The sequence below is a fragment of the Temnothorax longispinosus genome, chromosome 9 (assembly GCF_030848805.1).
Source record: "Temnothorax longispinosus isolate EJ_2023e chromosome 9, Tlon_JGU_v1, whole genome shotgun sequence".
NCBI classification, from domain to species: domain Eukaryota; kingdom Metazoa; phylum Arthropoda; class Insecta; order Hymenoptera; family Formicidae; genus Temnothorax; species Temnothorax longispinosus.
In genome coordinates, this window is record NC_092366.1 from 10,528,444 (window position 1) to 10,543,393 (window position 14,950).

The 14,950-nt window shown below is 37.0% G+C and overlaps 1 protein-coding gene across 1 annotated transcript in view; it reads right to left on the reverse strand.

Moving 5' to 3' along the window:
- The window catches only part of LOC139819259 (uncharacterized), a 255,776-nt gene that overhangs the window by 90,174 nt on the left and 150,652 nt on the right, over positions 1-14,950 (reverse strand). The window contains exon 5 of the mRNA XM_071788466.1: positions 5,490-5,582. Within this exon, the coding sequence (XP_071644567.1) occupies positions 5,490-5,582 (93 nt within the window). The remainder of the gene's footprint in view (positions 1-5,489; positions 5,583-14,950) is intronic.

A 14,950-nucleotide genomic window follows, 5' to 3' on the forward strand; every position in this document is an offset into this window, starting at 1 on the left:
CCTCCGGCTTGGAGAAAGTCCGGCCAGTGGAGATCGTGCCAGCCGCTCTACTGGACACAGACATCGCCGTACCTTGTCTGGCGTGAGCACTCCCGCCTTAAAGGGGAATCAAACAGCCCTTATCAGGGCCACATAAGACTCGCCAATCAAACTGTACATATTAAGTAAGAATAAACATATGTAAATATCGTACAGCAACTTCTCGTCATTTACGGCTCCACTACACTGCGTCTCCTATCTTCTGCGAGCGAGCGAACACACGGCAAGCGAAGTCGATTATAAAGTGGCTAACGTACGCCATACTCTCAATTCATCAAGCGCCATACGCGCGAAAAGTAATTGAAAAATTTAAAATGAGCAGATCCGCACGCATCTCTATTTCCAGTCGAAAAAGGGGAGCAAATGATAAACGTACCGTACAGAGAGGCCGTAGGCTTTCTAATGTTTTTAGCAGTAGTCTCAAGGCTTGTAGGCTATTCTGATACAGATTTTGCAAATGACATAGAAACGAGGCGTTCGACATCAGGATATGTTTTCTATCTATCAAACGGTCCGATCACGTGGTTTTCTCAAGAGCAGAAACTCGTTACATTAAGCACAATCATCCATAACCATATCAGCGAAAATTGGAGATAAGGGAGATCCCATAGAGCTACCGAAGATTTGGTCATAAATTAATCCATTAAAGCTAAAACTAGTAGAACTAAGAATTAAATCAACAGCGTATAAGAACTGAGGAAGACTGAGACTCGTTTTCTGCAGTAAAGTTTGACATCGATTCCTATAACGAGAGCCGCTCAGCAGGGTTTTTCTAGCGTTCTCAGGATCGCCAGTCAGGGCGTGCTTACTACCCGGGCCTCTGACATAATAACCCTTTTGATTACGGAGTGTACTTCTCTGGGGCCTTCGTTTATACCTGCTTTGCAGGGCATTAACTTTCTTCGGTAAGAGTCGACAGACACCCTGCCGCGGAAAGGTTTCCGGGGTCGTTACGACTCAGCCCGACGGGCAGTATCGAATCCGGTGGAGACCAAGGCGCTGCCTTTTCCAAGTCCGATTCCGATTCCGATTCTTGTACCTGAGGTCAAGACCGAGGGTCCGTTCCCGATCTCCAAAGTGGAGACTTTCCTGCCGCGGAAGCTACACCTTATCGACCTGCCGAACCGAGTACCACGTATCCGGCTCCTACCCGCTCCGACCAATTCGAGCACTCCTGGTATATCTGTGGCGACGCAGACTGACCACGTCTTCCAGACTCCTCGACCTCGGCCTTCTCGAATCCGCTTGAGTCCTTTACCTACTACACCGAAGGGCAAGCCGAAGACTTCTGGGCAAAATCTGTTTCTGCAGAAGGATCTGAGCGCGAAGAAGAGGTCCCTAATAAAAAAGCTGTTCGGAGACTAACACCACACTCAATAATACACTACACAATAAATCTCCTACACAATCCCGCACATCCATCTACTCTCACATATATCAAAGAGATCAATCAGTACCTGTATATAAACCTGTACATAGATAAAGAATATAGAGCAAGATTTTACCTTTAAAAAGGTATAGTTATTGTGGGAACCTGAGCGCACCTATCCTTACCATACCTCCACAAATTGGTGACCCCGATATCGCTCTATCTCACTCTATATACGATTAAACTGCCGATGACGGAACCACAGGCAGGACCCTCAGGGAGCGTACCGGCAGAAGAACGTTTACAAGTCAACCGGGTGGCATTGAAAGTACCTCCTTTCTGGGCGGACGAGCCCGAGCTGTGGTTCGCGCAAATTGAAGGACAATTCATACTAGGAGGCATTACGCAAGACGGCATTAAATACGCTTATGTCTTGTCACACATTGAGACTAAGCACGCCAAAGAAATTAAAGATTTAATTACAAAACCTCCCGAGAACAATAAATACGAGAGTATAAAAAAGGCGTTAATACAACGCCTGTCGCTCTCTCAGGAGCAGCAAATCCGACAGTTGTTGGAACTTGAGGAAATGGGCGACCGCAGACCTTCTCAATTCCTGCGACATCTTCAAGCATTGGCCAGCACGGCCATACCGGAGTAACTCCTACGTACCCTGTGGATAGGCAGATTACCGTCCCAGTTACAAGCTATTTTGGTTACACGGAGTGCTGACAATCTGGAGGACGTAGCCGAGCAGGCCGATAAAATTTACGAAGTCACCTGCAGAACCGTAGCCGTGGCCAGTGTGCAGCCCACGACATCAAACCCGTCAATTGAGCAACAGATTATCAAACTGACGAAACAGATAGCAGATTTAAAAAGTCGATTGTCTCATTCCAGAAGCAGAAGTAGCAAGCGTGCACATCCATCTACTCTCACATATACCAAAGAGATCAATCAGTTACTGTATATAAACCTGTACATAGATAAAGAATATAGAGCGAGATTTTACCTCCAAAAAGATATAGTTATTATGGGAACCTGAGCGCACCTATCCTTGCCATACCCCCACACTAGGCAAAATACTCTCGGTGGGTTGCGATCCCCATCCGAGAGATGGCGATCAAATAGAGACCTGACAAAACCTTTTTGGTCAAATTTTCAAGTTTTTCTCTAAAAATTTGTATTCTGCCGCCGATATTCGTAACTTTTGAAACTGCTCCGTTGGCAAAATAGTGCAAATAACAAATTGCAATATTCTTACGGGAGTAACGAACCGCGGGATACTTATCTCCGCTGTGACACACACACGCACGCACTCACACAAGATTAAAATCTGACCATATGGAGCATCTTGAGTCGAGTAATTTGTACAGTACAGATAATGACGGTGGTCATTTTAAGTGATGTGAGAGCTTTTTAAACACAATAACTTTGACCGATTTTGAGAAAAAAGTAAATTATCTTCTTTCATGGGAAGGTTACACAGTCGGACTCACATCTTGCGCGCGCGCGTGTGTGTGTGTCACAGCGGAGATAAGTGTCCCGTGGTTCGTTACTTCTGTAAGAATATTGCAATTTGTTATTTGTACTATTTTGCCAACGGAGCAGTTTCAAGATATTCTACGAATATCGGCGGCAGAATACAGATTTTTAGAGAAAAGACCTGAAAATGCACTACTCACTTCAAATTGGCATAACTTAGTGAAAAAAATGGTAGCGCAATGATTAAAAAAGCATTTTAACGAGAAAAATGTTAAATTTTACAATACAATCAATAAAATTTGGAGAATAAATTTTTTTTTACGTGCACGCTATGAAAGTCGAAGTTTTTTCCCTCAATTTTGTAAGGTCTACTTTAAATTAGCGCCGTTTGTAGTAAAATCTTCGCAGAGAAACGAGCCTTGAAGCATTCAAAAGCTGAGGATTCAAGCTTTAACATGCTTTTTTAAATATCACTTTGCGATTATTTTTCACAAAGATATGTAACTTTGAATTTGGTGCTTTTAGCACTGATTTCAAGTGGCCTATATTTTTGCGGGTGAGTGTATATATTTATGAAAATAACGTGTTACTCACTAAAGTTTCGTAAATATAACATAGCCCAGTCAATGAGTAGGTTCGAGGTTTCAAAAGGTCAAGGATTGTTTATAGTTGGCAATTTGGTTCATTTTGGGGTCTTAATAAAAATCCTAAGTTTGCGACCTCGGCAAGCTGCCGCTCGCGCCGCCATTTTGAAAAAATGGCGCTATACTCTGGTTTTTCACCGAATATCTCGTTTTTACTGCAATTTAGAGCAAAATTGTTTGTTACAAAGTTGTAGAGCATACAATTTTCTACAACTTTTGTTTTGAACACTTTTTTCTCAGATAGATAGTTTACGAGTTATAGCAGAGGAAAGCAGAGAGTTTTTTTTGCAATTTGTGAAAATAATGGATTTTCTCTGGATTTGAAAAATTAATTATTATCGTTATTATAAAGGATGAAGATATTTACTTTATATACCCCAGGGGGCCTTAAAGGGCGTTTTTAAAGGGACGTACCCAACCCTATCCGAACCTTTCTGTGGACCAACTGTTTAACGTCTCCTCCGAAGAGACGGAACCCAGTTTTTCCATCTAGGGAGACTTCTCTCCGCTAGATGGAGGGGGAGGGTTTTTTATTCCTCCGAGGCCTAGCGGGATTCGAACCCGGTTCTCCGGATTACAAATCTGGCGCTCTACCCACTAGACCAGCCGTCACCCCTATTATCGTTATCATATTATTATTATTATATAATTATATATCATCATTCTATATTATATTATGTATACATATACACACACATACATACATATATGTATATATGTTACGGGAAATTTGATTAAATCGGTTATTATGCATAATGACCGGGCAATATGCATAATTCCTGCTTCTTTTGGGACATTTGAATAATAAAAGCAAAAATGTTCAAATTAATCAAATTAACCGGTCATTATATATATTTTCCAATGCAAAATGGTCATTTTGATAAATCATCTTATTTGATTAACTGTTTAAAACGCGTCACTAACCTACATAGGTTAGATGACGCGCTTTAAAAGTATTTAACTGTTTAAAACGCGTCACTAACCTACATAGGTTAGATGATGCGCTTTAAAAGTATTTAACTGTTTAAAACGCGTCACTATGTAGGTTAGTGACGCGCTTTAAACAGTTAATCAAATAAGATGATTTATCAAAATGACCATTCAGAATTGGAAAATATGCATAATAACCGGGAAATTTGATTAATTCTTCTCTATTAATCATTTTGACCAAACAAATTGGGAATTATCCATATTGGCCGGCCATTATATATAATTCCCAATTTTTCATATTTCCCGTAACATATATATATAGTACTTTAGGTTTATTTTAAATTAGTAACATTTGTAATAAAATCTTTGCAGAAAAAGTAATTGAAAGCTGAGAGTTTAAGCTTTAAAATGCTTCTTTAAATATCGCTCTGCGATTATTTTTCACAAAGATATGTAATTAAATGACGTGAAACCACTTAAATTGGTTTGGCTGTTGCTTGAACATTTTTATATAACGCAGGATTTTAGAGAATTTTTTCAGATTTTTCCAACACAGTTTCTTTTTATTTTGAAAAATTGCTTTAAAAAAATTTACAAAAATTCTCAAAAATCCTGTTGCATATAAAAATGTTCAAGCAACAGCCTACGGTAGACTGACGTCCGCTTTTAATTATTTCAATATTTAAAAAAAAACTCGAAAAAAGCTCGAAAAAATTAGAAGCAATCGCCGGCCCACTTTGGGTCAAAGTTTAAAAATTTTGGTATCTGACATAGGATTTTTGAGAATTTGTTTAGATTTTTAAATTGTGGCCATCGATATGTCGATTTAAAAAATTATACCTGAATCAATTTTATAAAAAAAATCTAAAAAAAATCTGAGTGCATTTTAGAATTGGAACAATAACATAAAAAATCGCCGACCGAATCCGAGAGGTCGAAGGTCAAACCCAGGTTGATTTGGCATAGAATGCCCCATATATACACGGTAAACTAATAATATCTAGATAATATCTAAATCTTACCACCACTGTTATTAGATTTTGACTTCTCTAAGGTCTGGATCTCCATTTTACGGTGTAATTTCGTTGTAGTAGTTGACGTAGTAGTAAACGTTCCTGCATAACAAATGTCACGTATTTATTAGTTCAGCAAATAATCTTATGCAAATGCAGAAAAAAGAGAAAACATTTGAGTAAATTGTAATGTAAATTCAAAAACCGAACCTAAGTGGTAGTAGCTTTATTTCTCCTTAACAAAATTATATCACAAAATTGCGTTACCTAACTCAACCTATAAGTGACATGTTATTTAAAAAAATATATATAAAATCTTTAAATTGCGTCAATTACAAAGAGAATATAATATTGCTTTAAAAAATAATTGTTGTGCAACTACTTTAAAAAAATAAAACCCAAGTGGTGCATATCTCTGTTCTCCCATTCAAGGGTCTTCCTATTCCAACCCAAGTAATAACTTTAATTCTCTTTAATAAAATTATAATATTACAAAGAATCATTTTAATCATAAAGAATTAAAAAGGTAACAGTAGAAAATAAAAATATTTAATTAAAATAAAATAAATAATTTTTTTGTAAGAGAACTTGGCATTGCCTTACTCCCATCGCATTCTTCCCTAAATTATTTTTATTGTTTTTTATTCAAAAATTTGTTATTACAAGAAAAATTTATTTATTTTATTTTAATTAAATATTTTTATTGGTAGCATAAAAGTATGTTACACTTGGGTTTTATTTTTTTAAAATAATTGCACAACAATTATTTTTCAAAGCAATCTATATAAACTCTGTTGGCGAATTGTACTCCGGGCGTAACTCCGGTTCGCCACTTGTTGCCGGGTCGACCCCGACAGAGATCCGACGTGCGATTAAAGACCACAGGGACTTGGATAAACAATTCACAAAAGTCTTTATTTAATGCACAATCTATATACAGTTCGGGTGAGCGCGCTCTTATGTGAACACGTCACGGTGCGCGCACGTGATTCGGTGACCGCTCGACGCGGTAGTCGCGGAATGTGACCGTATACGGCCGATCACGGCGGCTTTGGCAACGAAAGCGCACTTTGATATGCACTTGCCGAACGCTCCTACGGCGTTCAATTGCTGTCGCACTTGTTGGTGATACAAGACGCGAAACGTTCACAGGTGACGAATCGAGAAGCTCGAGTCGTATAATGGCGAGGCGCGGCGCGACTTATACGCGATGTTTCACCGCTCGCTGTAGCGAGGGTGGATTGCTGAGGACGCACGAACTGCGCGAAACAATCAGCGGTGCTTGTAACGAGCACGCGAGTCGTATGCACGACGGAATAATGAGACCGCGTGAAACGGAAACTAGAACGGATACACGGCGGTGTACTACCTCGTGTTCCGGAGTACTTGAGACCACTGATCCCGGAGCTCTCGCGTTTCGGGAGCTTTCGGGCCCGCGACGGGCATCGACCAATTAGCCGTGTTTTCGTGATCATGCGATCACGGCATGACGGATCGATACTCGTCGGGAAAACTTCGCAGTTCGGGTTGTCGCGGGGAGCGGCGCGAAATCCCCTCGTTCTAAGGGCGTCTGACGGATGGCGTCACCGTACGGTATTGACCGCGATCGCGACAGAAATTACGGAACAAACACCTCACAAAAATTAAAGGAACACTTAAATTTTCTTAAAAACTAAGCAAAATTTGAGCAGCTGTATCTTTGTTAAAAATGAATAAAATTTAAGTTTTAAAAAAGGGTTTATAGAAAACCACGAGCTGGACAAAATGGGAAATTTTCTTCTCATTTTGTGAGCCTGTCACATGCCCAAAAAAATCCTGCGAAATTTGTTGACTTTTCAATGTGGAAGCTCAAAGTTTTCCCTACAAAATCTTTTTTTAAAAATGTTTTTACGATTTTTTGTTACTGGCAATGAGTTATCGCGGATTGAATAAGAAATGAGCATTTTGACTTTGATTGCTCATAACTCCATTAAAAATCATCGTACCGCAATTCGCAAAGTGGATTCTTAAAGCTAAAACTTTGGGAATTGCGGTACGATGATTTTTAACGGAGTTATGAGCAATCAAAGTCAAAATGTTCATTTCTTATTCAATCCGCGATAACTCATTGTCAGTAACAAAAAATCGTAGAAACATTTTTAAAAAATAATTTTGTAAGAAAAACCACGAGCTTTCACATTTGAAAGTAAAAAAATTTTGCAGGATTTTTTTGGGCACGTGACAGGCCCACAAAATGAGAAGAAAATTTCCCATTTTGTCCAGCTCGTGGTTTTTTATATGTAAAAATTACCAAACTCACAGAAACTAAAAGAAAATAGTGATCTTCTGAAAGTAGAGATTTCAAGTTTTGAAACCCTTTTTTAAAACTTAAATTTTGTTTATTTTTAACAAAGATACAGCTGCTCAAATTTTGCCTAGTTTTTAAGAAAATTTAAGTGTTCCTTTAATTTTTGTGAGGAGTGTATATAAAATAGAATAAGCGGTATTATTTGACCAAACTGACGCTTTACATTAATTAAATCCTCGACGTTTTGACACTCGTTTTGTGTCCTTATCCAGAGTACTAAACCTATCTCATATTAGTCGCACGTGAATTTCTTGCAGTTTATTACTTTGTCAGATTTCGATGTTGTCTAATTATTAAAATGAAGGAGCCTCGATCCATCCTCGAACTGTCCGATGCCGTCCTCTGACTCGGAATGACTGCTCTCACATGTCTCCGTTCCGGTTACTTCTGAACCTTGTGCTACATCGCATTGTTAATTCAGGATGGATCGAGGCTCCTTCATTTTAATAATTAGACAACATCGAAATCTGACAAAGTAATAAACTGCAAGAAATTCACGTGCGACTAATATGAGATAGGTTTAGTACTCTGGATAAGGACACAAAACGAGTGTCAAAACGTCGAGGATTTAATTAATGTAAAGCGTCAGTTTGGTCAAATAATACCGCTTATTAAATTTCACTAACAAAAAAAAAGAAGTTTTTAATATAAAATAGAATGTCTGTATGTATGTATGTCTGTTCTTTATACACTCTTAAACTATTCGACCGAATATACCGAGTATACAAAATAAGGGTAGAATTTTCCGGGGAGTGTTATAGAGTGTACAGTTTCTTGTTACCGATCTTTTTGGGAACCGGTATCCGAAATTTTTCCAATTTTTCGGGAAATAATTGACCAAATCTTAACGTGTGTGAAGTTGGCCTCGCACTTTTTGAATTCTGTATTTTTAATAATTGTGCTACATTGTGCTACGTTTGTGTTGTATTGTGCCGCAAACGCAACTCTGTAACTCAAAGCGTACTAAAAAAAAAAAAAAAAAAAAAATAGCCCCGCATTTTTCAAATTTTCAGTTTCTTTTATTGTGCCGTATTATGCTGCATTTGTGCTGACTTGTGCCGCAAACGCGAGATTAATAACTTCGATAACAATTAAGAAAACAAAATTATACTAGCCCCGCACTTTTCCCGAAATAAACCCAATTTTTTTTGTTGATAAATAGTAATTTGTGCCACGTTGTGCCGTTGGAATAAACTCAATATCTCTTTTCATTTGGCAGATAAAAAAGGTAAATCTGAAGAATTTGGGCCTCCTCATCGATTTCGTTGAACTTAGGCTTAATCGACGCGTTTTTGCACAAAACGACCGAATCTGGCAGAATCTGGCAGAAAAAAGTGTCGCTCTGCTCCGCGAAGCGAGATATTAACGGTTAAAGTTGACGACTATGAGGTTATGAGCCTAGACCTGTCATACCGACGAGATGTAGCGACTACAAACATGCCCTGTGGCCATATGCGCATGCTCAGTGGCCGCACGCGCATGCAAGAGGTCACGACATGACCTATTAGAAGTTAGCCCCCCACTTTTAGAATTAACATATTTTCACGGTTGTGCTGAATTGTGCTAGGTTTGTGCTATATTGTGCTCGAATATTATAACCATAATATGAAAAATACGAAAGAAAATTAAAAAAAAAAACGAATTTTTAGGTCAGCCCCCCACTTTTCGTTTTTTTCAATTTTTTCGATTGTGCTGAGTTGTGCTAACAATAAGTTGTGCTAACATTGTGCTAAAATATTATTTAAAAAATATAATAACAGAAAGAGTTACGATAAAAAAATGAACGCGTGGTCGCCACGCGCGTTAGAAGTGAAACTTCTGAAGGCAAGGCTTTGCCATAACTTTTCTGAAATTAATACAAAAACAATGCAACGGAATTAGTCACTCCGAGCCGCCCGCAACTCGAAAATATAGTGTTACACGCAGTTCTCACTATATCCGTCTCGCCAGTGCCGTACGCCTGATCGAATTTTCGTGACGCGTTTTCGAATCGCAAAATCGAATTTACTTACCGATCCAAAAGGAGTTTCACTTTGTACGCCTGTTGGTCGAATTTTCGTGACACTATTTTGTGACGTTTTTTCGTGTCGCACAATCGAACTTACTACCGTACCAAAGAAGTTTCATTTCGTACGCCTATTGGTCAAATTTTCGTTACACTTTTCGTGTCGCACAATCGAACTTACTACCGTACCAAAGAAGTTTGATTTCGTACGCCTATTGGTCGAATTTTCGTTACACTTTCCGTGTCGCACAATCAAACTTACTACCGTACCAAAGAAGTTTAATTTCGTACGCCTATTGGTCGAATTTTCGTTACACTTTTCGTGTCGCATAATCGAACTTACCGTGCCAGAAGAAGAACCGTCTCGCCAACGCCGTACGCTTATTGGTCAAATTTTCGTTACACTTTTCGTGTCGCACAATCGAACTTACTACCGTACCAAAGAAGTTTCACTTCCATTACACTTTTTCGTGTCGCGAATCGAACTCACTACCGTGCCTAAAGAAGTTTCACTTCAAAAACTGAAAATTTGAAAAGTGCGGAGCTATCAAAAATTTTGTTTTTTTTTAATTTTTTCGAGTACGCTTTGAGTTACAGAGTTGCGGTTTGCGGCACAATACAGCACAAACGTAGCCGACTCCCGGGCGAAGCCTGTGTAACCAGTTAGTATATATATATATTTTTGTAATTGGCACAATTTAAAGATTTCATATATATTTTTTAAAATAACATCACTTATGCTGAGTTAGATAACGCAATTTTGTGATATAATTTTGTTAAGGAGAAACAAAGCTGCTACCACTTAGGTTGGATTTTTGGATTTACAAAATAGATTGCGTGTACTTGGCGCCTTTTTTTATCTTTTTTGAAAAAGGTAATTTTGTACTAATATCATTCTGCAGTGTTAAGCAGGGAAACAAATTAAATTTTTATTAAATTAGCAAATTAGTAATTAGTCACAAAAAATTACTAATTAGCTACATAAAATATAATATTTAGAATTCCAGTTTTATAATATTTAGGTACAAGTAAATTACGCATTACTTAAAAAATTGATAATTTGTCAAAGATAAATTTCTAGTTACGTGAAAATTAGTATTTAGGTGAAAATAAATTAATTTCTTTTGTAAATTGGTAATATTGTAAAAAATGAATTACTATTTACTTATTTAAAAATTAATAATTAGTAAAAAATAATTATTAACGTTTTCAATAATGAATATTTAGTCTCAAGTAAATTATTTATTTTAAAAATTATTAATTGGTTTAATATAATTTAATTATTGGATAATTTCATAAAGGGGCTAGCGAACAAAGCTCGTTCTTAATGCTTATAATTATAAATTACAAGCGACGAATATACATATATATCTAATTTAAAACTGCGAGCCGATAAGTGTCGGACTAAAACACAGCTATCGTTGGAACATTAAAAACCCTTCCCTATCCGTAATCAAGAGACACGGTAGTGTCTCGTGCCAAGTACACGCGGAGCGAGACCGACCGTGACTCTTTTACGCGACGCGACGGGTTGCGAGTACCCGAGATGTTGAGATCTCGATAACGAGTGAACGGATCAAGTTCTAAGTAGGCTTGATCGATAGCTTGGGGTCCAATTAGGGGGGGGGGGTTTCTCTTATAATATTCCGCTACGTGCCCTACGAGCGGAGATATTGCGACGCAAAGTCCAAATGTGAAAATTTTAATATTAAGATACTTCCTCCCCCTAACGCCGACGTCTTATATGACATATATATAAGACATATACATATACCAGAAATGTCACTTTCACTTTTTCGACACTGGCGGCGCAGGTATCGCGAGTTTCGATATCGCGCGCGTATTTCGAAATTAGGTCGATAGACTTATCGGTCAGGAGGAATAAGATTTCTATTTAAGTAAATTAGGTATATATATAATATATATTGCTTATATCAATTGCTTCATGTTTATCTGGAGAGATTTCGTATTCTTATTACATCGTATTACCACCGCTGCCGGAAAAGAAGGTTCTCTACGCTTGGCAGAAAGTGCCGTTAGGGAATTTTTAAGTCGATTCTTATGAATCAAGCTTGAATTCGATGTCTAGGTATCCCAGGTTGCCGATGACGAGGTCCAGATAGTGCGCTTCATAGTTTTCGGTGTCCAGGTGTAATAATACGTTGAATTCGATGTCTACGTGTCCCAGGTTGCCGATGACGAGGTCCACATAGTGCGCACCGTAGTTTTCGGTGTCTACGTGTATTAATACCTTGAATTCGATGTCCACGTGTCCCACGTTCGCCAATTGTAAAGAGAATATGTATATTGCTTTGAAAGATAATTGTTATGCAACAACTTTAAAGAAATAAAACCCAAGTGGTATCTTCGTATTCCTATTCAAGAGTCTTCTTATTCTAAACCCAAGTGATAATAGTTTCTTAATTCTTTTTAACAAATTTTTAATATTACAAAAAATCATTTTAATTACAATTAAATCGACGCGATTTAATTATTTAAAAACTGTAAAAAAATTATTGCAAAAAATATTACCTCAGCCAGGATTCGAACCTGGAAATTCCCTCATTCCGTGTAGGGCGTTGTATCAATTCGACCACCGAGGCATGTGATAATATTTATCGCAATAACCGGTTAATAAATGTAAGACACAACATGTCACCCGCGTAAATATTCACTAGCCCCTTTATGAAATTATTTATATTATGCGAACATGACAAACTAATTGTTCAATTATTGCAGTTAAACGTGGTTTAAAGACACAATTATGTTAATGTTATATATATATATATATATATATATTATATGCTTGTCATGTTCGCATAATATAAATAATATTATATATATTTTTTTTACCTGAGACTGATTATTCATTATTGAAAAAATTAGTAATTATTTTTCACTAATTATTAATTTTCAAATATGTAGTAATTTATTTTTGACAAACTCTATTAATTATTTTAATAAAGAATTTATTTTTACTAATTATCAATTTGCAAAAAAATTAATTTATTTTCGCCTAAATACTAATTTTCACGTAACTAGAAATTTTTCTCTGATGAATTACCAATTTCTTGAGTAATGCGTAAAATTCACTTCTACCTAAATGTTATTAATTTTTACGTAATTAGCAATTTTTTGTAACTAATTATTAATTTGATAATTTAATAAAATTTTAGGTAAATATGTAGAATAACGGCACGCTCTCTGATTCTTTTAAAATGTTCAAATTTTGTGTATTTTGGGTAGTAAAAAAGATTCTCAGAAGGAAAATTGTCGCTCATTTTCCGTTTGTTTATAATTAATACATAAAATATCACAATGTCGGTAAGTAAAGAAATAATAATTTATGAATATACATATATTTCGCTTCTTACTATTAAATCATATGTTATTTACAATTTTATTCAATTATATATTTTAAAATTATAATCTATGTTAAAGCAGAGAATAGTAGAAAGCGTAAATACAGGGTATTCTCTGCTTTAACCAAAAGCACAATATCATCTATTTAAAATAAGAAGCGAAATACATATCCATAAATTATCGTTTCAATTATTATTTCTTTACTTACTGACATCGTAATTTTAAATATTAATTAGAAACAAACAGAACATGAGCGATGATTTTCTTTCTCAGAATCTGTTTTACTACACAAAATACACAAAATTTGTAAATTTAAAAAAAAATTGATCAAAAAAAGTGTACTATTATACTATATATACTATATACTTACCAAAATTTATTTTGTTGTTATTGCTAATTTCGTGAATAATTAATATTTCTAGACATCATGGTATAAAATCAACGTGTATCATAATAATGGATAATAATGGACTTGATTCAACTAATTAGCATAATTGCCTAGAATACAAATTGCGCTACAGATCACTTTCTCATTCTCTTCAACTTTTACAATTTACAAGACAGCATATACGTACATACAGACGTGTGCGATTTTGAATACACTTTCTTTCTTAAAGATCTCCTTTCTTTGATATCAGCTCTCTGCGATCAATATATATTGATATATTGATGATAACTTATGTCACGACGGTCACGACTGTGACTACACTGATAAATCCGACCCGCCGGTATTTCGCTTCTTGTAACGCCCATCTTAATATCGTGATACTTCGATCCTTGCATGACGCGACTAAAATTCGAAATTAAACGATTGTATTTAACGATGAGAGACTACGGTGTTGCACGATATATATTTCTAGGTTATAACTGATTGACAGCTCGCTGAACGCTCTATCTGCACTGAACGCACACGCACGTATATACTGTCTCTTTTTAAACACTCGAGGTATCTCAAAAACGCCATCTATCGATGCAAAAGCAACCGTACGTACGGCGACGACGACGACGACGACGACGTTTCTTAGTTGTAAAATTTAACATTTCAGACTTTGCGTCGCAATATCTCCTCTCGTAGGGCATGTAGCGGAAAAGTAAAAACACTTTTATTACATAATTCAAACCCAAGCTATCGATCAAGCCTAGTTAGAACTTGATCCGTTTACTTGTTATTGAGATCTCAAAATCTCTTGTACTTGCAACTCGTGTGTTCGCGTAAAAGAGTCACGGCGGTCTCATGCGCATGTACTTGGCGCGAGACACTACCGTGTCTCTTGATATATATATATATGGAGGGGTAAAAGTCATAGTAGTGTAAGTCAAATTTTTTAAAATATTGACTTGTGTGCATAAATGCAATTTATATATTTGTATAGATTGTGTCTATGCACACGAGTCAATCTATCTATTCTATCCACTTTTAAAAAAGGCGTGTGTTACCTGAGTGAATTTCGTTTGTATCGTAAAATTGAAGCCTCTTTTCCGCGATGCCGATTGGCTATCTCGATTGATTGCCGCGCCGCGTAGCTTGCTTCATCCCGTGAGGGACTGTCATCGCGGAGTGTGGCGAGTTTCGTGCGTGTATAGTGCGTCGTGTGTGTCATGATGTGACAGCTCGCGTCGTGTCGCGAGGTTAATCGTCCCGCGTCGTGTCGCGATTATTATACAATAGCATAATGTTAAAGCTAAATGGCGCGCGCGAAGCGCGCGCGTCTGTAGTGTCTATGAGGGACTGTCATCGCGGAGTGTGGCGAGTTT